General features: G+C 53.3%; 2 protein-coding genes across 3 annotated transcripts; one reads left to right on the forward strand and one right to left on the reverse strand.

Moving 5' to 3' along the window:
• The first annotated feature begins 445 nt into the window (after positions 1-445).
• On the forward strand, positions 446-6,560 carry LOC138759206 (ER membrane protein complex subunit 3-like). The gene is made up of 8 exons (XM_069929271.1): positions 446-693; positions 1,242-1,299; positions 4,149-4,242; positions 4,539-4,643; positions 5,040-5,121; positions 5,523-5,602; positions 5,843-5,925; positions 6,348-6,560. Exons 1-8 carry the CDS (start codon positions 539-541, stop codon positions 6,474-6,476), a joined length of 786 nt encoding a protein of 261 aa, XP_069785372.1. The 5' UTR covers positions 446-538; the 3' UTR covers positions 6,477-6,560.
• A 1,888-nt stretch (positions 6,561-8,448) lies between these two features.
• On the reverse strand, positions 8,449-22,879 carry LOC138759205 (mitochondrial carnitine/acylcarnitine carrier protein-like). Of its 2 annotated transcripts, XM_069929269.1 has the most exons (9): positions 22,694-22,879; positions 18,413-18,505; positions 17,744-17,871; positions 17,244-17,334; positions 16,456-16,570; positions 15,770-15,842; positions 13,947-14,056; positions 13,299-13,423; positions 8,449-8,985 (listed from the first exon to the last, which is right to left on the reverse strand). In XM_069929269.1, the coding sequence occupies exons 1-9, from the start codon at positions 22,793-22,795 to the stop codon at positions 8,923-8,925; spliced, it is 900 nt and encodes a 299-aa protein (XP_069785370.1). In that variant the 5' UTR covers positions 22,796-22,879; the 3' UTR covers positions 8,449-8,922. The 2 variants fall into 2 exon arrangements, with proteins under 2 accessions (XP_069785370.1, XP_069785371.1); XM_069929270.1 differs by lacking the exon at positions 18,413-18,505.
• Positions 22,880-24,601: the final 1,722 nt, after the last annotated feature.

The following is a 24,601-nucleotide window of genomic DNA, read 5'->3' on the forward strand; positions in this document are numbered from 1 at the left end:
AAGATAGTTATAGTATGAATGTTTGCCCTATGATGCTGCCACAAAACACCAAATTTCAGGACTTGTTCGTGACAATAGATTCTGATTCTGAATCAGCAGTGATTTGGGTCTGGGGAACCTTCTCAGCAGTGGCTGGGGTCTGGGGAACCGTTATCAGCAGTGATTGGACGCTGGGGAATCGTTCTCAGCGTGACTGGGGGCTGGGGAACCATTCTCAGCTGTGATTAGGCATCACTGCGGAGTGAGCAGCGGGTTTTGGTCTGGTCCAACCAACCGGGGTTTGCATGTGTCCGCAACATCTTGTACTCAGTGATTGAGAGCTCCAGGTGGAGGTGGGCTATCCAAAGTAAGGTCGGAGCCAATTGGACAAACGAGTACACCGGGTGGGAGAGAAATGAAATGAGTGTGTTGATTGGTTGATGCTGACATGGCAACAGCGCTCAATTGGCTGTGAGCGACCCAAGCGTCGGGGTCGACCCCTGACGGATTCTGGCGCCAAGGCGAGGCCGAGGCTGCGCGGCCTGGTCAGCGGGCGGGCATGACGGGGCCTGAGCTGCTTCTGGACGCCGGCATCCGGCTGTGGGTGGTGCTGCCCATCGTCCTCATCACCTTCCTGGTCGGCCTGAGCCGCCACTACGTCGGCCTGTTGCTGCAGAGCGGATCCAGGCCCGAGCTAGCGGCGCTGGGGGACAGGTGGGGGAGGAGTAGAGGATTGGGGGGTGGGAATGGATGGGGTGGGAATGGATAGGGTGGGAATGGATGGGGTGGGAATGGATGAGGTGGGAATGGATGGGGTGGGAATGGATGGGGTGGGAATGGATGGGGTGGGGGTGAGATAGATACATGGGAGTAGGGAGAATGGAGATGAGTGGGGATAGAGAGATGGGTGGTGGGGTTGGATGGGTGAGAGGAGGTGAGTGGATGGGGAAGAGGGGTGGGAAGGTGATGTAGGGGTGGGCTAAGGTTGAAGGGACAGGGGATGAGGTAAATGGATGGGGATGGGGAGATTGGACAGGGTAGGGAGGAGACAGGCGATAACAAACATGAGGAGGAGATAATGGGCCAAAGGGTGCTGTGATGGAGGGCAACACGTAACCAAGTGGGTGGGGGATGTGGCAGATAACTCCAGAGCACCGATCTCATGGGGAATGATGGGGTCAGATGCCCAGCAGCAGGAGAATGGTGGCCCCGAAAGGGGAAGGTTTTTGCTCATCTCATTAACCTTTCCTCTTGACCCTCAGCCAGGTGATTGTGCGAAGCCGGATTCTCCGAGAACATGGGAAGTACATCCCACGGAAGGTGAGGATGAGGGCAGAGAAGGGATGGGGATGTTCACGTTCCAAAGGAAGCTTGTGAATACCTTCAAGTCGTCAAACGTCATTGAGGGATCTGGGTGTGAGGTCAGTAAGGGTTGGATTGTTGGGTTGAAGGGCCCGCATAAACCTACTCAACAATCTAACCTTTTCCGACCTCACACCCACAACCCTCCATCCACCTCTCAAAGTCTTGTGGCATGTCCTATTGTACCAGCTCCACCATCACCTCTGGCATCACATTCAAGGCACCTACCAGTGATGTCTCTCCAAAACTAATGTCTTCCCAAAACATTCCTCCACAAACCTCAAGGAAATGTCCTTTGGTATTTGCTATTATTTGAGAGTGTTCTGACCAGTTGCATCACTGGTACAGAGGTGCCAATGCACAGGACAGGAAAAAATTCCAGAGGGTTGTTAACATGGCCTGCGACATCACAGGCACCAGACTTCACTCCATTAAGGACATCTCAGGAGTTTGCAGAGTTTTAGTATGACACCAGAAACCCACATGTGTGGTGTCTGGCTGCATCACAGTTTGGTTCGGGGACACCCAAGTGTAAAGCCATGCAAAAGGTAGTAGATACAGCCCAGGGCATCACAGGCAACACCCTCCCCCACTATCAAAAACGTCCAGGGGAATGGTGCAATTGGAGTGCAGCAGCAATCATCAAGGATCCACATCGCCCAGCACACACTCTGTTCTTGCTGCTGCCATCCAGAAAGAGGTCTAGGTGCTAGAAGACTTGCACCCGCCAGGTTCAGGAACAGCTGCTCCCCCTCCACCATCAGACTCCTCAACAACAAACTCAACCAGAGAGACTCATTTAAGGACTCTTGTTGGGCACTTTATTGATTTTCTTTTTACTCTCTGTATATTGCACAGTCAGTTTGTTTACAATCATTATCTGTTCACTGTTCTTTGTTTACATGTTTACACTGTGTACAGATTTTTTTTGCACTGTCAATAAGTGGTAATTCTGCCTCATCCGCAGGGAAAGGAATCTCAAGGTTATATGTGATGTACTGTATGTACTCTTATAATAAATCTGAAATCTACATGAGACAGTGTCTTAAGAAGACAGCCTCTATATTCAAAGACCCTCTTCCCCCCCCCCCCCACCAACCAGGCCAGCTCCTCTTCACTCAGCTACCTTTGGGGAAAAGGTCCAGGAGCCCAAAGACAAGCACTCAGTGGCACAGGGACAGCTTCTTCCCTTCCGCCATCAGATTCCTGAAGGATTAACGAACCACAAACACTTCCTTACTTTGACTTTGGTGCGCTGAATATTTATTTTTAAGTATTGCATTGATGGAACTTTTGCCCCTGTAAAGAACAATACTGCTGCAACAAAACACAAATTTAATGACACGTTCATGACAATAAACCTGATTCTGAAAAACATGCTGGCTGTCCACCCCATCTAAGCCCTCTGTCATCATCCATCCCTCTAAAAGTCACCTCATTCTTCATCGCTCCCAGGACCAAAGCACCTGGCTCTGTCAAACTTGCTTCACAAGTCATTCTCCAATCCAGGCTACATCCTGGTGAATCTCCTCTGCACCCTCTCCATAGCTTCCACACCCTTCCTGTAATGAGGTGGCCAGAACTGAACGCAAATGCAATCTAACCATCAACATCACCTCACGGATTTGGAATTCAATCTGCAGATGACAGGCCTTCTGAACCGGGTCTAGGACATATTGGCCCTTGCATTTTGGCGCTGGACATTTTGGCCCATCCGTCCCACCAACTCTGTCCCACTGCATTGCCTGGAACTGTGGTATTGCAGCATGGCACAAACTCACTGGTATTGCGGAAATTCCCTTCCCCCAGAAAACTGCTCCCCCAGCAAATAAAGGCTTTTCGTAGCTGACAGCGATATGTTTACATTATTAAAAAGAGTTGGGGATCGATCAGAAACAAGGGCTTTGGGTAAATTACAACGATATATTTACTGTAAGTTTAACCGCTGCAATCGTGTCTGCCTGTCCCGCATCGGACTTGTCAGCCACAAACGAGCCTGCAGCTGACGTGGACTTTTTACCCCCTCCATAAATCTTCGTCCGCGAAGCCAAGCCAAAGAAGAAGAATTACATATAATGGAATAGATAATTAGTTGAATTTAGAATTATTTAAACGTTTTAAGAACTGTTAAATACAATCCAGTTGTAAAATATTTCCTTTGTTCCTTACACCTGGCATGACTCACTGGGACTAGAACCACTGTCGCTGTCTCTCTGCAGTGTTGTTCATGCAGCTTTTGCCCAGACATTGCGATGACCGATCAAAAGTAAAACCCACCCTTCACCAAATGGAGCCGTTTACAGTCACAACCCTCGGTATGAGTGATGGGCATTATAAACAGGAAACGCATACACCTACACAGAATTAATATCCCTCGGTATACAATGAATGACAACTACCATTAGATCTGCTGCTGCCGTTGATACCAGGGGGAGAGGTATCATGTGGGGAGGGAGTTTCTGAAATGCCAGGGTGTAACGCCAGGGGTTGCAGGACCAAAACCAAACTGGGCACCAAAATGTACGAAGGGCAACAAGCCTTTTCTGCCAAAATATCCGTCGCAAAACTGCGGGCGCCAAAATGTCAGATTCTGTTCTGAACCATCCCTTCATCAGCACTGAACCTCTCCCCCTGACAATTTCTTTCAACACTGTCTCCCTAGAACCAACTGTAGGGCTCGGCGACCCTACCCCATCCATCAGCGACACCCACCCCTCCCTCAGCGAACCCCCCTCAAACGATGTAGATGCTGATCGAGAAGAGGATGCTGCTGCCCACTAACCTGTCCGCCATCCACCTTCCTACAGTCATTCATGATGAGGAAGCACTTCTTTAATGACGCTGAGTCTGGATTCTTCAAGAAGACAAAAAGGAAGGTGGTTCCCAAGAACCCCATGACAGGTATGGGTCCCAGTGAGGGCTGTAGTTCGGGTGGGGATGGGTCTGTTACTGTGTAACACGGGTACAGTACTGGTGGGGTTAGGTGTGTCACTAATAATGGGACACAGTACTGGTGGGGATGGGTCTGTCACTGTAACACTGGGGTGCAATACTGGTGGGGATGGGTCTCTTGCTGTGTAGCACCAGGGTACAGTACTAGTGGGGACGGTTCTGTCGCTGTGTAACACTCGGGTACAATACTGGTGGGGACGGGTCTTTCACGGTCTCACACCCCCACCTCTCTGACTTCCCCTCAGACCCCAGCATGCTGATGGAGATGATGAAGGGGAACCTGACCAACGTGATTCCTACCATCCTGATCGGAGGTTGGATCAACTGGGTGTTCTCCGGCTTTGTCACCAGTGAGTCCTGGGGCCAAAGTGGGCGAGCTGGTGCCCATCTCCCCTCAACACAGAGCCACCTCCTCACCCCACTTCCTCCTTGCCCACTGCCTCTTTACCTCAGCTGCACTACTTCCTCGCCCCATTGCCCTTTCACCTCAATTCCTTGCCCCCTGCCCACTGCCTCCTTACTTCAGCCACATAGTCCCCTACCCCTTGCCCCTTGCCCCAACCCCTTGCCCCACTGGCTGATACCTCTGCCCTCACCCCATTTTCCCCCTCGTCCCACTGCCCCCTTTGCTCCATTACCCCCTTTACCTTAGCCCCCTGCCTCACTGTCCTTTCACCCCAATCCCCCTCCTCACCCCCACAGCCTGCCCCAGAGCTGAGTTGCCCTCTGTGTTCCTGTCTCCACAGCCAAGGTGCCATTCCCCCTGACCCTGCGCTTCAAGCCCATGTTACAACGTGGTATCGAATTGGTATCCCTCGACCCGTCCTGGTAAGTAACGTCCTGTACCCCCATCCCCGTGTTCTCCCTGTCCCACCCATCGGCGCCTTCATTGACAGCACCCTGTGATCATGGCAGGAGAAGCCACTGTGGGAGGTGTTGATGACACCAGGTTCAGCACCTGGTGTCAGGGGAGACAGGTGGGTGGGTGACTGGTCTGGAATAAGGGGCTGTGAACAGGGTGTGGTGTGCTAGGGAGAAAGCGAGAGGGAGGGAAGGAGGAAGAGTGAAAAGGAAGGAGTGATGAGTGGAGGAAGGAGGGAGGGAGTGATGAGGATGGAAGGAGGAAAGGAAGAGGGAGGGAAGGGGCTAGTGATGTGGAAGAGGGAGGGAGTGGAGGTTCCACAATCCCTCCTCCACGTAACCAGGTGTCTCTGCTCCTCCTCCCTCAGGGTGAGCTCTGCCTCCTGGTATTTCCTCAATGTGTTCGGGCTGCGGAGCATGTACTCCCTCATCCTGGGCCGGGACCATGGTGAGTGGGGTTTCCACAGTGCTCCCCCTCACCTTCGTTCACCTCACACCAATGTCCACCCTTTGCTCCCATTCCGCCCTCCCCAAGTGCTGTCCTCCCATACAGAGTGAGGCACTCCTTCGTCCCTCTGTAACTCCCCTCCCCCTACTGTTCAACTTCATCCCTCTATAACTCCCCTCCCTCTGCTGTTCAACACTTCTTCGTCCCTCTGTAACTCCCCCTCCTCTCCTCTATCTGCAGCCGCAGACCAGACACGGCTCCTCCATGATCAGATGACTGGAGCAGCCATGTCACTGCCCCCAGACACCAACAAGGCCTTCAAGGTGAGAGAGATGGGGAGGGGAGGCACAGGGCGGGTAAGAGAATGGGAGGGACGTGGCAGGGAGGGGTGGGGAAGGGGAGGGACGGAGCTGGGGAGGGGGCTGCGGGAGACCATGCACAGGCCACTGTGAGACATCAATCCAACCTCGTCCTGTCCTTTATGCTCCATGCTCCTTGCTGCATCCCCCCGGCCTGGCCAGTCTGACCCTGAGACCCGTCCCCCAGCCCAGCCGGTTGGTCCTCCAGCCTGGCTGGTCCGTACCCGTGAACACAGCCCAGCATGTGCACAAACCTCTCTGTTACCCTCTTGGCCCCAGTTGGTGGACTGTGCCTCCACGCCCCATGGCCCTGTTCTCCCTGCCCCTTGATGAGTGCAGTGCCTTGTGGAGGGACCCACCGACACGTTGGTCTGTCCCGAGTTCAGGTGGAGTGGGAGGCACTGGAGGTTGTCGATCACCATTGGGCCCTGGAGTGCGTGGAGGAGGAGCTGATGGCCGAGGATCTGAAACTGGAGGCGTATGACAGCGAGGGACAGACGCAGTGTGTAATCTGACCGGTGAGGGAAGCTGCTGAGGACCTCTTCCCTCCATCTCTCTGGTTGCAGGGAAACTCCTGAAATAAAGTGCAATTTGTCGCACCCAACAGTTCAGGACAAATCTGTCCACTCAACCACATTCAGTGTCAAGCACAGCATCCTCAGACCTTCAACACTCCGCATCTGGGCTTCCCCTCCGTCTCAACACCAGCTCATGCAAAGAGTGAAGCTCCCTCCGCATCGTCCCATCACACACTCCTGGGGTCAGACACAGGGTGAAGCTCCATCAACACTATCCCATCACACACTCCCAAGGTCAGACACAGAATGAAGCTCCCTCCACACACTCCCAAGGTCAGACACAGAATGAAGCTCCCTCCACACACTCCCAAGGTCAGACACAGAATGAAAATCCCTCCACACTGTCCCATCACATACTCCAGGGGTCAGACACAGAATGAAGTTCCCTCCGCACTGTCCAATCATTCACTCCCAGGGTTAATCACAGAGTTATGAACGGTGGATCAAGTACTGGTACAGTAGGAGTTCTGGGTTTCAGACCTGGTGTGAATGAAGGAGCAGTGATGTTCCTCTGAGCCCAGAGCTTAGCCTCACAATGCTGTATTGGATCCGCAGCGCTGAATCCCAACAGCCAATGACGGTGACGAGATGTTCGATGTTGGATAGCAGGTCCGTGAACCCTGACTCCTCATGTCCTCCCTACATGGACTGCAGGAGCTTCAGTCACGGAGTGGTGGGTGGCAGGAAGCCTGGATGTGTGAGAGAAGAGTTCTCTGCTGGCTATTCCTGGGTATTGAGTGTGGGACATGCATGGAGATCTCCAGATGCCAATATTCCTGGTTCACTCAAGGCGCGGGTGGTACTGACTCCCTCTCACAGTCTCGAAACGAACTGAACTGAGGAAATCTGACCAGTTTATCCACAATAACTGCTGTCCCTGTACCTGGGTGAGGGTGGGGGTGGGGGGTGGGGTGGGGAGTGAGAAACATACCCCTCCCAAACCACCTCTCATTTACTGGCAGAGGGGGTTACAGAGACGGGGGGGGGGCGGTGTAGGAGATGGTGTCGGGGACAAAGGGAGTTACAGGGAAGGGTGTAAACAGAGGGGGTTAAAGAGACAGGGAGGGTTATAGTGGACCAAAGGGGGTTACAGAGACAGAGGGGTGAAGGGGTCCAAAGGGGGTTAAAGAAACAGGGAGGGCTGTAGGGACCAGAGTGGGTGACAGAGACAAGAAGAGTGTAGGGGACCAGAGGGGTTGACAGAGATAGGGAGGATGTAGGGGATCAGAAGGGTTACAGTAACAGGAAGGGGTATAGGGGACCAGAGAGGGATACAGAGATGGAATGGTATAGGGAACGGAGAGGGTTACAGAGACAAGAAGGAGTGTAGGGAACTGGAGGGGCTTACAGAGATAGGGAGGAGTGTAGGGGACCAGAGGGGTTGATAGAGCCAGGGAGGATGTTGGGGACCAGAAGGAGGTTACAGAGAACGAGGGGTGTAGAGTACCAGAGGTGGTTACAGAGACGGAATGGTGTAGGGAACGGAGGGGGTTACAGAGACAAGGAGGGGTGTAGGGAACTGGAGGGGCTTACAGAGACAGGGAGGAGTGTAGGGGACCAGAGGGTTTACAGAGACAGGGAGGGGTGTACTGAGTGATAATGTTAGATGGAGGAGAAGCCAGAAGTCTACTTGGACCTGAACCCTTCCATGTGGAGTCTCAATGCCTTCCTCCGGATCCAGTGGTGTTCCTGTGTATTCCCCCTGAATTCTGTCACCTGCAGCCGGGGATCTGTTATTCTGCTCAAGGATTCAGGAGATGACTAGCCCTCGAGCCAATCCCATTGAAATGTCAGATGTTTGGAGAGACAGCTCCGACTAATGGGAGGAGTGCCTCCCACACCCGTGATGGCACCGTGTTGGGATGAGAGGTGTTGCTGGTGTTCAGTGGAATTCAATGAGTCGAAGGCATGCGGGTAACAGGTTTATTGGCAGGTCCAGTGACTCAGTGTCCACACCAGCGTGTGATAAATCCTCGTCTCCTGCCTTCCCACCTCCTTGGCACAATGTCTTGCACGCCGGCCCCAGCTAGTAAGGGGTGTGGGGTGGTGAGGAGGGAGCTCCATGCTGAGGGAGGGGCAGTGGGGAGGGAGCTCCCTGTGGGAGGGGTGGTGAGGAGGAAGCTCCGTGCTGTGGGGGGCGGTGAGGAGGGAGCTCCGTGCTGTGGGAGGGGCGGTGAGGAGGGAGCTCCGTGCTGTGGGAGGGGCGGTGAGGAGGGAGCTCCGTGCTGTGGGAGGGGCGGTGAGGAGGGAGCTCCGCATTGTGGGGTGGGGAGGGAGAGAACTTTTCCATGTTGTCTCTGAGCTTGGCCCAATCTGCGAGGTGAGGTGGTCCCAGGTTCCCTTCCTGTGCCGCCGGCTGGGAACTAGCCCGGTGTCTCTCTGCTTAGCCTCTGGGACACCACCAGTCCAACAACCGCATGGTCACCTCATAACCCAGGAAACAGGCCTGTGGATGGAGGGGTGGAGGTCAAATACCATATCCCGAGGGTCTCACACTTTCCACTACCCACAGACCAGTCACCCACCCACCCATCTCCCCTGACACCAGGTGCTGAACCACCTGGAAGTCCTTCACAAACATTTCGCTGTCCAGTGTTAAACAGTGAAACAGGAAAGTCTGCATATGCTGAAATTGTGGTTAAAAACCCAAGGAAAACGCTGGAGGAACTCAGCCGGTCTTGCAGCTTCCACAGGGGGTAAAGATACATCACTGACGTTTTGAACCTGAGCCATTCCTCACGGTACACAAAATAGCAGCCAGGCATCTGAATTAAAGACTGGGGAAAGAAAAGGAGGAGAATGGGAGGGGGAGGGGTCCAGACAAACAAAAGGTGTTCACTGGATGTAAGGGAGAGAGAATTGATTTTGGCTCTGTGAAAGAAGAATGTGGGAGAGAGAGACAGAGCTGGGGGATGAAGATGGTTGGGGTTGGGCAGTTTAATGGAAACTGGAGAAGTCACTGTCAATGCCGTCTGGTGGAAGGGGTCAGACAGAAGATGAAGTGTTGCTGCTCCAATTTGTGGGCGATCTCAGTCTGGCAGGGTCTGAGACCACGGAGAGCTGGTGCACGGTTCATTCAGACTCTGGCTGCAGGGAGCCGACGTCAATGGAAGAGGCACAAGTGTAGCGGGCGGCTGCTGTCAGACTGGCTATGCTTGTGAGCAGTGCAGGAGTCCAGTTTTGTCTTGAGAGGCTTCGGCAAGCAGAGGCGGAAAAGGTGAAACAGGTTAGGTCGTATCTTTTTATCGTATCCCAGTTGATGGTGGAGACGGCAGCCAGGGCAGTGATGTGCTCCGACTGCAGGATGTGGGAAATCTGGGACAGCACAATTGTCCCTGACGACTACACCTGCAGGAGGTGCATCCAGCTACAGCTCCTTCCAGAGTCTTGGAGCTGGAGCCATCTGAAGTCCGCATCATTTGGGAGGTGATGGACAGAAGCTGTAAGGAGACAGTCACACCTAAGAGGCAGGTATCTTGGTGACTGTTAGGAGAGGGAAGGGGAATAGGCAGTCAGCGCAGTGCACCCCTGTGGCTGTTCCCCTTAACAATGTGTACTGTTGGTGGGATATTCTACCAGGGATAAGCATCGTGGTCAAATCTGGCACAGAGTCTGGCCCTTTGCCTCAGAAGGAAGGGCGGGGAAGTGATCAAAAATGATTGGAGATTTGAAAGGGGAACAAGCAGGAGTTTCTGTGATTGAGAGAGACCCCCGGGTGCCAGAGTCAGGGATGTCTTGGATTGGGAGGGTGAGCATCCACTTGTCATGGTCAAAGTTGGTACCAATGATATGGATTGGAAATGGGATGAGATCCTGAAGCGGGAATATCTGTCAACAGCCTCGTGCACTGTCCCACCAAGACCACCTGTAAACTGGAGGAGCAATACCTGACCTCCCGTCTGGGCCCTCTCTCACCGGACGGCATCAACATCGACTTCTCCGATTCCTGCCAGCCCACTCCCACCCTCCCTCCCCTGTCCTTCCAACTCCTTTCCTCCAGCTCTCCACCCCATTCCCTCTCCATAGAGCCATCGTTCTCCCCCGTTTGCTGGTTTGCTCTCCCTTGTCCACCTATTACCTCGTGCCTTTGGGACCACACTCCTTCCCCCTGCCCCTCCCCCTCCCACCATTCTGTTTGGGCGCCTCGTCCCTTGGGCTCAAGCTTGAAACGTTGGTTCTGCATCTTTACCTTTGCTGCATGAAGTGTGGGGTTTTACCTGCTGAGTTTCTCTGGTGCCGTGCCGTTTGTCATTCAAACCCCCCCCACACCACGGTCGTGTTTTATTTCAAGGGTGGTGATCTTGGGATTGCTGCCTGTGCCATACGCCAGTGAGGGTAGGAACAGGAAGTGGTGGCAGATGAATGTGTGGCTGAAGAGTTGGTGGCATGGGGCAGGGGTTCAGATTCGTGGAGCATTGAGACCTCTTCTGGGGAAGGTCTGACCTGTACCTGCACCTGAACGGGAAGGGGACTAACATTTCTGGTGAGCGAGTTTGCTCGAGCTGTTGGGGAGGGTTTACACTAGTTTGGCAAGGGGTGTACACAGAACGAGAGGGCAGAGGATACAGAGTGTCGCGAGATTATGAGGAAGGATCGGCAGTCGAAAATTGGAAGTGTAAGATGAAGGAGTTAAGTTGGGGATATTTGGAAAGTACATTGAAACTGAGGGTCTTGTATTTAAATGCCTACAGTATAAATGTTTAAATATAGACACACAGCACAATAATGGGCCCTTTCGACCCAAGAGTCCGTGCCACCAAATTACACCCAATTAACCCCCAGTAGGTTTCAAAGGGTGGGTGGAAACTGGAGCACCAGGGGAAAACCCACACAGACAGGGGGAGAAAATGCAAACTCTTGGCTGAAAGAAGATCACTGCCAGGAACTAAATATCCGTGGATACACAGTGTATCAGAAGGACAGGAAGGGAGGCAGAGGGGCGCGAGTGGTTCTGCTGGTTAAAAGTGGAATTAAATCTTTGCGGTTAGGAGTCATTGGATCAGAAGATAAAGAATCCCTGTATATTAAGTAACAGAGTAAAAAGACTGTGATGGGAATCGTCAACTGGCCTCCAAAGAGTAGCTAGGATGTGGCGGCAAACTTCAGAGGGCATGCAAAAAGGCCAATGGTACGTCATCATGGGGGATTTCATCATGAAATTGAGTGGGAAAAACCAGGTTGGTGCTGGATCCTACGAGAAGGAATTTATCAGATGGCCATTCTGGATTGGGCACTGTGTAAATGAACCAGTTGATAAGGGAGCTGAGGGTAAGGGAACCCTTCAGAAGCAGTGACCGTCAAGAATTCAAGGGGGAGAAACTAAAATCACACATGTCAGTGTACCAGTGGAGTAAAAGAGACGAGAGGAACTGCCCAAAGGCGATGGGAAAGGCACACCAACTGGAGCATCTGCGAGAAGTAAGGAGGGTGCAGGACGAGTGTATTCCAAAGGAATATTCAAATGGAAAAATGACATGAACTGTGGCTGGTGGGAAGTCAAAGCAAAAGAGAGGGCAAGACAAGCAAAAATTAGTGGAAGGTAGAGCACTGGGAAGCTTTCTAAAACTTGCAGAAGGTAACAAAGAAGGAAAAGATTAACTTTGAACAGAAGCTGGCAAATAATATCAAAAAGCTATTTTTAAAAAAAGTTGGACTGATAGAAAATGACACTGAAGACTGAGATGGTAGAGAGAATGAGTATTTTGCATCAGACATGGGTGGATACGACTTTCATGGGTGTCGGGGAAGAGAGGGGAATGCAGTCACCATCACCAGAGAGAAGGAAAGTGAATGGTCTCAGGGTAGATAAGTTTCCTGGGTCAGATGGAATGCCCCCTCAGGTTCTGAAAGAAATTGCTTTCAAGGTTGTAGAGGCTTTAGTAATGATCTTCCTAGAATCAGTAGATCCTGATTCCAGAGGACAGGAAACTTGCAAAGGTCACTCCGTTATTTAAAAAGAGGGAGGCAGCAGAAAGGAAGTGGTAGAACCTGTGGGCCTGACATTGGTGGTTGGGAAGTTGATGGAATCTATTGTCAAGGAGTACCTGGAGATGCATGACAGGACAGTCAGTGTGGTTTCCTCAAGGAGAAAATCCAGCCTGACAAACCCACGGTACATTTTTTGAGGAAGCCACAGCAGGCTGGACAAAGGAGATGCATCTGGACTTTCAAAAGGCCTTCAACAAGGTGCCGCACATGAAGCTCTTCACCAGCTGAGACCCGCGGAGACACAAGAAGGATCCTCGCTTGGGTACAGCATTGTCTGATCAGCTGGAAGCAGAGAGTGGGTTAACGGGATCCTTTTCTGTTCGGCTACCAATGACCAGTGGTGTTCTGCTCGGGTCAGGGTGGGGGCCACTTCTTTTGGCAATTTGGATGGCGGAATAACTGGTTTTGTAGTTAAGTTTGCAGAGGACGCTGAGGTAGGAAGCAAGGAGGAAACTGAAAGGGGCTTGGATAGACCAGTAGAATATCTTTCACTTGCCATTTCTTTTCCCAATGCTGAAGGAAAAGGGCAGACGATTCTCTGGATGGGAAAAATTCGGAGGTGCAGGGGGACTTGGGAGCCCTCATGCAGGAGACCCGAAAGGTTAATCTCCAGGTTGGGTTGGTGGTGAAAAAGGCACCTGACACCTTTCCTCATAGATGACTGCACGATCTGCTGGATGGGCTGACCTGCCTGGATAGCACACATCTCCGACAAGAAACAACTGAATTCTGTTCAAAGGAGTGGGACTGCAGGCGGTGTTGGAAACTCACTGCGTTGGCTGGAAATGCCCGTAACATGACAGCACTGAATCCCTTGTACAGGGAGGTGACTCCCTCCTCTCGGACCAGGTCACGCAGAACATCCCGAAATCCTTGTGGATACTTCTTGTCAGGAGCTGCGGTGAAGGGATCAGATATGTCAACAACAGGACGTGCACAGGACTGGGAACACAGGTGAATCGTCACTGGAGGATGGGTCCCACACTGACCTACACCAGGGAAGGGGTCCCACACACACTGACCCTCACTGGGGGACAGATCCCACACACACCCACCCAGACACCCAAACTGAGATAGGGATGGTTTTAGGGACCAGAGGGAGTTACAGAAACAGGGAGGGGTGTAGAGGACCAGAGGGAGTTACAGAGACAGGGAGGGGTGTAGGGGACCCAAGGGGGATACAGAGACAGGGAGGGGTGTAAGGGGACCCGAGGGAGACACAGAGACAGGGAGGGGTGTAAGGGGACCCGAGGGAGACACAGAGACAGGGAGGGGTGTAGGGGACCTGAGGGGTCACAGAGACAGGGAGGGGTGTAGGGACCGGAGGGGGTTACAGAAACAGGGAGGGGTGTAGGGGAAAGGAGGAGGTTACAGAGACAGCAAGCAGCCCCTTCCCATTGCCTCCCACCACACACTGACCTGTCTGGAAGCGAGATTTCAGTACATCTGCAGGAATGGCCACTATCCAGTTGAAAATGCCAGCCATTCCCCCAGCGAATAGGATCCTGGGCGTGCTGAGGTCCTGCTGCCTGCGGGCACATGTCAAACAGTCGCCTGCCTACTATTTGCTGCCCAGTGAATCATCTTCAGTTCCTCCGTCCTCTCGGGCCCTCTATTCTCTCCCCTACTTCCTCTCCCTTCTGGCTCTCCCCCTCCCTCCTCTTTCCCCATCTCCCTCCCTGCCTCTTCCCCCTCCCTTCCTGCCTCTACCCATCTCTCCTTTCCCCCCTCCATTCCCCCCCATCCCAATCCTCCCTCTTGTGTCTCTCCGTTCCCTCCTTTCACCCTTCTCGCTCTTCCAAATTCCCCTCTGGAGGAAGTGTTGGATCCTGACAAAACATTCTCCTTATTTCTCTTGCAGATTCCCTGCCCTTGCCACCCATGGAACCAGTCTCCCTGTCCCACCACCCAGCTACTGTGTCCAAACCTCTCACTGCCGTTGACGAGGACAGAGAGGAAGGACAAATTGGGAAGATGGGCCAAGGAGCGGTGAATGGAACTGCACAAGTGTGATGTTTCCAAACCAGGATGCGACTTGCCCAATGAATGGTGGGGCCCTGGGGAGTGTGGTGGAGCAGAGATACTGCATGGGGAGAGATACAGTGTTCCCTGGAAGTGGTCCCTCAGATGTACGGGGAGTGTTTAAGAAGGTGTTTAACATGCTGGCCTTCACCGGCTGGGTCTTGATTACAAACAATGACACAGCGGACCACGGCACTGGTGAATCCACATGTGGAGATGGTGCACCATTCCGGTCACCCAGCCAGAGATAGGACATCACATGCAGGAGGGGTGCAGAGGAGATTCGCTGGAATGTTGCCAGGACGGGAGGGTTGAACCATCAGGAGAGGTTGGATGGCTGTTCTCTGAGGGGGAGAGGCTGAGGGGGAACCTTGGAGATTTATAACATGAGGGTCATGGATAGAGTGAATGCTCATGGTCTAATTCACAGGGGACAGAGGACTTTGGAGAATGAGGGGAGAATCTCATTGAACCATTTTGAACATTGAAAGGTTTGGAGAGAGGAGGTGTTGAAAGGTTGTTCCCCACAGTGGGAGAGTGGAGGACAAGAGGGCACAACTTCAGGATTGAAAGGTGTCCACTTAGAACAGAGAAACGGAAGAATTTCTTCAACTAGAGGCTAGGGAATCTGTGGAATTTGTTGCCACAGGTGGGTGTAGAGTCCAGGTCATTGGGTATATTTAAGGCAGAGATTGATAGGTTCTTGATTAGCCAGGGCATCAAAGGATATGGGGAGAGGGTTGGTCAGTGGGGCTGAATGGGGAAATGGATCAGTTCATAATTGAATGATAGGGCAGACTCAATGGGCTGGATGATCCTATGTTATGGGACAGATGGGGGAGGGACCAGGGTGGTCCACAGTGGAACGAGCTGCCAGAGACACTGTAGTTACAGATCAAATCGCAGTGTGGAGACACGACGATGGGAAGGGAGGGAAACCAGAGCCAGGGAAATGGAACCAGCCTTGACTGCCAGTGCGGCTATCATGGACGAGATGGGCTGAAGAGCCTGCTTCCTGACCCTTGTAATATCCGGTGCCTGGATTCAACCTAGCCTTCACCTGCTCCCCTCTTTGCCTCTCCCCGTGGGACTCAAATCCCATGGTAGGTGATGCCTTTCCCTGGACGATCTGCTCTGAGCTGCCAAAACCTCTGCCCAATGCCCACTCCTGTGCTCAGGACTCTTGGGGTGGGGGTGGGGGGGGTAATAGTGTCACTGACCTTTGACCCTGAAGAGTCAGCACGTCCTTCAGCCACTCATAAGTCAGGAAGTAGACGCCGGTCGCTGGGACATCTGGGGAGGGAAATAGCAGTACGTGAGGCAGGTAAACACTCCCCTCCCCTCCCTCCATCTCCTAGGGCTTCTCAACCTCCCCCAGCATGGAGCTCCCCCACCTGCCGTGGCACTCACCCGCCCTGGTGCTCCCTCACCCGCCCCAGGGAATATCGGGGAAGAAGGGGAGGTGAAGTGGGGGTTCTAGAACCAGAGGGGCACAGAGATGGGAGTTTGGAGACATCAAGAATGGAGGGGACTGGGGACAGGAGGAGTGTCCAGGATGGAAAGAGGGTCAATTGGGGATGGAGGGAGGCTCAGAGACAGAGGGGGGCTCTGGGACCAGTTGAGGTGGAGGAGACAGAGGGGGTTTGCGGTCCACAGATCAGGGGCAAGGCTTGGCATAGAGAGAAGGGTGGGGGCAGAGACCAACCCCTCCTGCAGAGGAGAGGGAGCAAACATGAGTGAGGAGCAACAAGAACATGGAGGGAGGGGTGCAGGCAGGAGAGTTGTTCCTGTCGAGGGACAACATGCCACAATGGGCTGAACATCCTCAGGCTGTGGTTCATCTCATTGCTGTTACTGTGGGCCCTCTCGGGGACAATGTGGGATCGGACCTGCCCCTCTTACTCACCCCTCAACAGGGTGAGGAAGGTCCCCTTGTAGATGCCTGGAACTCCGGCCTCATGGTATAGCTTCCTGACGCAGTCCCAGGGGCCCATGTAGTTCTGCCGTGAGCCTGTCTGGACCTGAAATCAGAGCAGGGTTTCCCGTCACTGAGCACTGGCGCAGAGGGAGTCCGGGGAGACGGCGGGCCGAGCCGCCCCGGGGGTCCTGATGATGTGTCCACCAGGTTCCATCACATCAGCGGAGCCTGCATTCACCACCTCAGCTCGTTCCACACTCCCACGCTTTCTGACAAACTTTCCCCTTTTCACCCTTAACCCTTGTCTTCACCAACCCTCAGTGGAAAAAGCTGACCTACGTTTACTCTATCTGTTCCCCTCATAATTTTAAATGCCACAATCAAATCTCCCCTCGTTCTTCTACGCTCCAGGGAATAAAGTTCGAACCTGTTTAACCTTTCCCTGTAACTAAGTTCCTGAAGTTTGGGCATCATCCTAGTAAATCTTCTCTGCACTCTTTCTATCATATTTCTTTCCTAGAGTTCACCAAAGTCTGTCCACTTCAACCTCCCCCCTGCTCACCCCTCTCTCCCCACCCCCTTTCCTGTCCCCACCATCTGCCCAACCCCCACCCGCCACCCAATCAACCCCCATCCGCCTCCCCCAATCAACCCCCATCCGCCCCCCAATCAACCCCCACCCACCCCCCCAATCATCCCCCCTCACCTGCCCCTGCACACCCCCTGCCCCCAAACCTCTGGTGGGGACGGTGGAGACCCAGTGGAGACATCCCCACCTGGAGCAGGCACTTGATCCTCTCCACGGGTGTGAGGACGGCGGAGCCGAAGACACCGGCAAGCATTCCGGCACAGAACACCTGTCCTCGCCTATGGCACAGACTGGGAGTGAATGGTGTACCCCACCCCTCCCCATTACCCCCTTCCCATCACCCCCTCCCTGTCACACCCTCTCCCTGTCACAGTCTCTCCCTCAACACCCCCTCCCCTGTCACCCCCCTTCCTGTCACTCCTCTTCCTTGTCTCCCCCTCTCCCTCAACACCCCCTTGCCGTCATCCCCTCTGTCACACCCTCTCCCCATCGCACCCTCTGCCCATCGCACCCTCTGCCCATCGCACCCTCTGCCCCTATCATGCCCTCCCTGTCATGCCCTTCCCTGATACCTCTTCCCCATCATACCCTCCCCCATTATCCTCACCCCCTCTCCCCCATTACCCCGCCCCCATCAGCCCTCCCTGGACACCCCATCACCCCCTCCAGCCCAGCCCTTAATCTCACGTCAGTGGCTGGTCGGGGTATTTCTGCTGTAGCTTCTTCCCCAGGCCGAATCCGAAGAAGACAATAGCTGTGATGGGGGTGATGGCCAGGATGGGGGCAGCCATTCCCTTGTACAGTCCCTGCACGCCCTGAGGCAGGAGGAGGGGAGGTGAGTACAGGGAAGGGGGAGGAATGGGGAGGGGAGGCAGAGAGGGTGAGAGATGGTGGGGGAGAGGGGGAAGATGATGAAAGCAGCAACATACGAACCTTCCAGATGGAGACAGGAGGCCATTCAGCCCTTCAGAATTAAGATGAGGTATGCTGGTGATGAGGGTGGGGTACAGATCCTCACCCCCACAATCTGGTTGGGGATTGTCCTCTTCCATAGGCCCCCTCCTTGAGAGTGGAGGGGTAGACAAGGGGCTGGACAGGTAGGGGGATTACCTGGGGAAAGTTGGAAGGAGTGAGTGGGGTGTCTGGACCCTGACCCCTCTAGCCACGGTTTTACCTGGGGAAGGTTGGAGTGAGTGGGGGTGGAGGGCATATGGACTTTTACCCCTCTGGCCATGGTTTTACCCAGGGAAGGTTGGAATGAGTGAGTGGAGGATCTGGACCCTGACCCCTCTAGCCATGGTTTTACACAGGGAAGGTTGGAGTGAGTGGGGATGGGGGAGGGATATGGACCCTTACCTCTTTGGCCACAGTTTTTCTAAAACAGTCGATGGCTCCATTGTAGAGGGGACTGTGGCCCTGGGGAGGTCGGGGCTGTGTCTGCAGGCACACCTACGGAGAGAGAGAAGGAGGGGACAGGATCACAGGCACCTATCCCTGAACTGAAACCCACTGACAGTTCCCACTGCTACAGGGTGTTGGGGCTGGAGGGGCGTAGATATGGGGAGGGGTCAGAGGGAATGGTGATAGGGGGGTGGTGTTGGGCACTAGAGGGGATGCAAGAGCAGGGTAAGTGAGGGGGCTATGAGGGATGAGTGAGGTGGGCATAGGGGATGAGAGGGAGTGGGAGAAAGGATAGGTGTAGGGGACCAGGGGGTAGGAGAGAGGGTTGGACATAGGCGATGAGAGGGGGTGGGAGAGAGGGAGGAGACCAGGGGTATGGGTGAGGAGGGGACCAGGGGTGTGGGAGAATGGGTCAAGAGAGGGAGGGGACCAGGGGAGTGGGAAAGAGGGGTGAGAAAGGGAGGGAATCAGGGGAATGGGAGAGAGGGGGCTTTAGGGAATCAGAGGGGATGGGAGAGAGGGAGGAGTGCAGAGGTCAGAAGGAGTGAAGGTGGGGACTGTAGGGGACCAGAGCCTCATTGGTACAGTATATTGCTACATGTAAGCTGGGGTTATGAAAAATGTTTTTGTTGTTATAATGAACTGCAGGGATATTTTTTATAAAAAAATAAATTTCTGTTGATCCAAAATTTTATAGACAGTAATTTCGAGTCACCCCCCTCTGATGATGTCACCTGGTGCGGTCCGACACCAGTGATGAGATCCACGTATTGCATGCAGGAAGCTTTGCATCTGCCATGTCCCATTCTCCCATCGAGATTTCTGTACTTGATATAACCTTGGACCTATTTGTGGTCAGACATTGCCCAAATGAACATTATGTGGCGTGTGACTGGATCTGGACATAATTATCTAGTATTATAATGTACGAATGTGAGGGAAGTGTTGAATTATGAGAAATATTTGATGTAAGTGTGCACACCGTAGTGTGGAGAAACACTGCTTTGTCCAGTCATAGAGGGTAGATGAATATTTCCCACGGCCCACCACAACATCCACCTGTCCAAAATCCGGGGAGACGTCTCTGGACAGGGGGCCGGACATTCTTCACCCTAGTGCTCCATGGCAGATGCTATCTCACTGGCCTCCACTCAGCTCTGGATCACCCAGACCACGGTAATTCATATGTACGGCTACTCTTCTTCGATTACAGCTCAGTCTTTTATATCATTATTTCCTCAGCAATGGTCCACAAGCTCCTGGGCCTCTGCACCCCCTTCCCCTGTCTGCAACTGGATCCTTGACTTTCTCATTGGAGACCACAGTCATTGTAAATTGGAAACAACGTTTTCTCCTCACTGATCATCAACACGCACACTCCAAGGATGCATGCTTAGCCCACTACTCTACTCGTTATAGATCCACGACTGTGTGGCCTCTAGTTTTTCGATGACACCACAGTCATCGGCAGAATCACAAATGGCAATGAAGAAACATACAGGAGGGAGACAGATCAGCTCGTTGAGCGGTGTAACGACAACAACCTTGCACTCAATGTTTGCAAAACCAAGGAGATGATTATGGACCTCAGGCCTGAAGTCAGGGGAAAACGACCCAGTCCTCATCGAGGCCTCAGTAGAGGAGAGGGTCAAGAATTTCAAATTCCTGGGTGTCAACATCTCCGAGGGTCTGTCCTGGAGTCTCCACATTGATCCAATGACAAAGAAGGTTTGACAGTGGCTAGACATTGTGAGGAGATGGAGGAGATTCGGTACACTGCTGCTGAAGATTCTTATAAACTTCTGCAGGTGTACAGTGGAGAGCATTCTGGCCGGTTGCATCACTGCCTGATATGGAGGCACCAACTCACAGGACAAGAATAAACCCCAGAGGCTTGTGAACTCGGGCACCAGACTTCACTCCATCGAGGACATCGACGTGAGGCGGCATCTTAGAAAAGCAGCCTCTATCCTCAAAGACCCCCACCACCACCCAGGCCATGCCCTCTTCATTCTGCTACCATCAGGGAAAGGCACAGGAGGCTGAAGACCAGCACTCAGCAGCACAAGGACGGCTTATCACCATATACAGCACAGAACAGGCCAGTTTGGCCCTACTAGTCCATGTCGGAACAAATCCTCACCCTCCTAGTCCCACTGACCAGCACCTGGTCCATACCCCTCCAATCCTCTCCCCTCCATGTAATTATCCAGTCTTTCCTTAAATGTAAATAAAGTCCTTGCTTCAACCACCTCTGCTGGAAGTTTATTCCACATCCCAACCACCCTTTGCGTGAAGAAATTTTCCCCCTGCAATCTCAAACCATGGCCTCTGGTTTGAATATCCCCCACTCTTAATTTAAAAAGCCTATCCACGTTGACTCTCTGTCCATCACCACCAGATTCCTGAACGATCAATGAATCACAGACACTGCCCTTAATTTCTCCTATTTTCTTGCATTGTCTAATTATTTTTGAAATGTGGTTTTTAGAAATGTTTGATCCTGTGACGCTGCCACAAGACAACAAATTTTGTGACTTGTTCGTGAAAATAAATTGTGATTCGGAGTGATCCGAGACCAGGATCGAGGGGTGGAACCGCGGTGAGATTCCCACGGAAATGGAGCAGGCCGTGGGGATCATGGAACCTTCCCCACGCACTCAGCACGGAACGGTGTCCCCGTCCCCCGGAAATGGTGTTTGAAGTTTGGTCACGTCGGCTGAGAGAGGAGCTGTCGCTAGGAGACTGGGAAAGGGTAGTCAAACCCATCTCAGCTCTGGGTCTGGCCGGCTCACCAACGTTGGCCCACAACCAACCACCCGAGAGCTGACCTGGATTTTAAACCCAATCTGAATGACAAACTTGTGTTCGCAAACAAAGGGTGGGGGGGAGGGGAGAGGAGAAGGGGGAAGGAGGGGAGAGGAGAAGGGGGAAGGAGGGGAGAGGAGAAGGGGGAAGGAGGGGAGAGGAGAAGGGGGAAGGAGGGGAGAGGAGAAGGGGGAAGGAGGGGAGAGGAGAAGGGGGAAGGAGGGGAGAGGAGAAGGGGGAAGGAGGGGAGAGGAGAAGGGGGAAGGAGGGGAGAGGAGAAGGGGGAAGGAGGGGAGAGGAGAAGGGGGAAGGAGGGGAGAGGAGAAGGGGGAAGGAGGGGAGAGGAGAAGGGGGAAGGAGGGAAGAGGAGAAGGGGGAAGGAGGGGAGAGGAGAAGGGGGAAGGAGGGGAGAGGAGAAGGGGGAAGGAGGGGAGAGGAGAAGGGGGAAGGAGGGGAGAGGAGAAGGGGGAAGGAGGGGAGAGGAGAAGGGGGAAGGAGGGGAGAGGAGAAGGGGGAAGGAGGGGAGAGGAGAAGGGGGAAGGAGGGGAGAGGAGAAGGGGGAAGGAGGGGAGAGGAGAAGGGGGAAGGAGGGGAGAGGAGAAGGGGGAAGGAGGGGAGAGGAGAAGGGGGAAGGAGGGGAGAGGAGAAGGGGGAAGGAGGGGAGAGGAGAAGGGGGAAGGAGGGGAGAGGAGAAGGGGGAAGGAGGGGAGAGGAGAAGGGGGAAGGAGGGGAGAGGAGAAGGGGGAAGGAGGGGAGAGGAGAAGGGGGAAGGAGGGGAGAGAAGGGAGAGGAGAAGGGGGAAGGAGGGGAGAGGAGAAGGGGGAAGGAGAGGAGAAGGGGAAGGAGAGGAGAAGGGGAAGGAGAGGAGAAGGGGAAGGAGAGGAGAAGGGGAAGGAGAGGAGAAGGGGAAGGAGAGGAGAAGGGGAAGGAGAGGAGAAGGGGAAGGAGGGGAGAGAAGGGAGAGGAGAAGGGGGAAGGAGGGGAGAGGAGAAGGGGAAGGAGAGGAGAAGGGGGAAGGAGGGGAGAGGAGAAGGGGAAGGAGAGGAGAAGGGGAAGGAGGGGAGAGGAGAAGGGGGGAGGGGAGAGGAGAATGGGGAAGGGGGAAGGAGGGGAGAGGAGAAGGGGAGTTTATCGTTGGGGGAACGGAACCGGCTGCAGGGATAACGTATGACTAACAAACAACCTGGATTGAGTAATAATGTGGTGGGGATTCGACTTTGGAAGCAAATTAACAATGTCAAAGGGTTTTTACAATGGGATAATGACCCGCAGCAAAGTGTCTCACCATCAGCGACAAGCAGACTGCTCTGGTCCCACACCCTTCCCCACCCCACCCCACTCCACTCCACTCCACTCCACTCCAGTTGCGACCAAGCCTCCTCCCGACTTTCTGGCTGATAAAAAGGTGAAGCCGCAGAAGTTTCTTACTTTGACCGTATCCAGCGGGTGCCCGGCCAGGGTGAGACACACTCCGCCAAACCCTCCAGCCACGAAGTTTCTGAAGGGACTCACGTGTTCTGCCTCACTCATCTCTCCGTCAGGGCACCGTGGAGGAAGGGAGCGAGGCTTCACCACAGAGGCATGGGCAAATCCACCCCTTCCCGCCCCCTTCCCAAGACCCGCCCCCTTCCCAAGACCCGCCCCCTTCCCAAGACCCGCCCCCTTCCCAAGACCCGCCCCCTTCCCAAGACCCGCCCCCTTCCCAAGACCCGCCCCCTTCCCAAGACCCGCCCCCTTCCCAAGACCCGCCCCCTTCCCAAGACCCGCCCCCTTCCCAAGACCCGCCCCCTTCCCAAGACCCGCCCCCTTCCCAAGACCCGCCCCCTTCCCAAGACCCGCCCCCTTCCCAAGACCCGCCCCCTTCCCAAGACCCGCCCCCTTCCCAAGACCCGCCCCCTTCCCAAGACCCGCCCCCTTCCCAAGACCCGCCCCCTTCCCAAGACCCGCCCCCTTCCCAAGACCCGCCCCTCCCTCCAGTCCCAGACCAGCTCCCTCCCTCCAGCCCCAGACACTTACCCTCCAGCCCCAAACCCACTCCATTCACTCCTAAGCCCACCCCCTCCCTCCTGACACAAACCCGCTCCCTCCAGCCCCAGGCACTTACCCTCCAGCCCCAAACCCACTCCATTCACTTCTAAGCCCACCCCTCCCTCCTGCCACAAACCCACTCCCTCCAGCCCCAGATCCACCCCCTCCAGCCCCACACTCACACTCACCCATCCCAGAACTGCCCTCTCCTGTCCCAGACCCACCCCTACCCATCCCAGTCCCACCTCCTCCTGTCCCAGACCTACTCCCTCCTGACTGTCTATGTCTTCGTATTTTAACTTCTAACCTATAATCTCTGTAAATCAGCTCCATGGTCCTGGAGAAACTTGATCTTGTCTTTACTGTGCGAACTGAGTATGAACGACCTGACTTGAATTGACCAGAGATTTTTAGAGCTGTAACATGTCATCATGACTGGTGAACTTAATCCTACGTTTAATGAAGCCCAGCGTCCCGTAGGAACTTCTTAACTATCCTATCAACCTGCGCGGCGACCTTGAGAGATGTCTGGAATAGGATGGGAGGTAGAAGAGTTGGGGGGGGTGTTGGGAGTAGCATTACTGGTCAGCGACTGGTCAGTAACATTACTGGTCAGGGTGAACGCTGCGGAAAATTTTTAAAATTTCCATTAATCTCGAATGGGTTTATATGAGATCTGTTTATCCTTGTTGCTGTGATAGTTCTTGTTGCTTATTCTGTCTTTAGCTGCCAAGCCAATATTTTATAGGTTTTCTCTCCTAATTCTTAATATTTTTGCTTTGTTTTCATATTTTTCTCCATTTCGTATGTTTGCAATGTATATTTTAATTTTTTTTCCTCTGTCAATTCTCTTTTTCTCTAAATCTTCCCTTCTCATTAAATCTTTTTCTATAGTTACTATCTCTTTTTTCCAACTGTTCTATTTCCCGATCATATTCTTTTTAAATCTTAGTCGTGTAACTAATTATTTGTCCTCGAATAAAGGCCTTCATTGCGTCCCATAATATAAATTTGTCTGTTACAGAATTTGCATTTGTCTTGAGATATATTTTAATTTGTTGTTCAATGTATTCTTGAAAATCTTGCCTTTTTAACCTTTTAATAGATGGGTTTAGCCTCCATCTATATGTTTTCTTCAGAATATCCTCTAAAGCAATTGTCAATAACAAGGGTGAGTGGTCTGATAAAAGTCTTGCCTTATATTCGGTCTTTCAAACCCTCCCTTGAATCTGAGCCGACAGCAAGAATATGTCAATCCTAGAATAGGTTTTATGTCTATTTACTTAATATGAACAATCTCTTTCTTTT

This window comes from Narcine bancroftii, chromosome 3 (genome assembly GCF_036971445.1).
Source record: "Narcine bancroftii isolate sNarBan1 chromosome 3, sNarBan1.hap1, whole genome shotgun sequence".
Lineage (NCBI taxonomy): Eukaryota > Metazoa > Chordata > Chondrichthyes > Torpediniformes > Narcinidae > Narcine > Narcine bancroftii.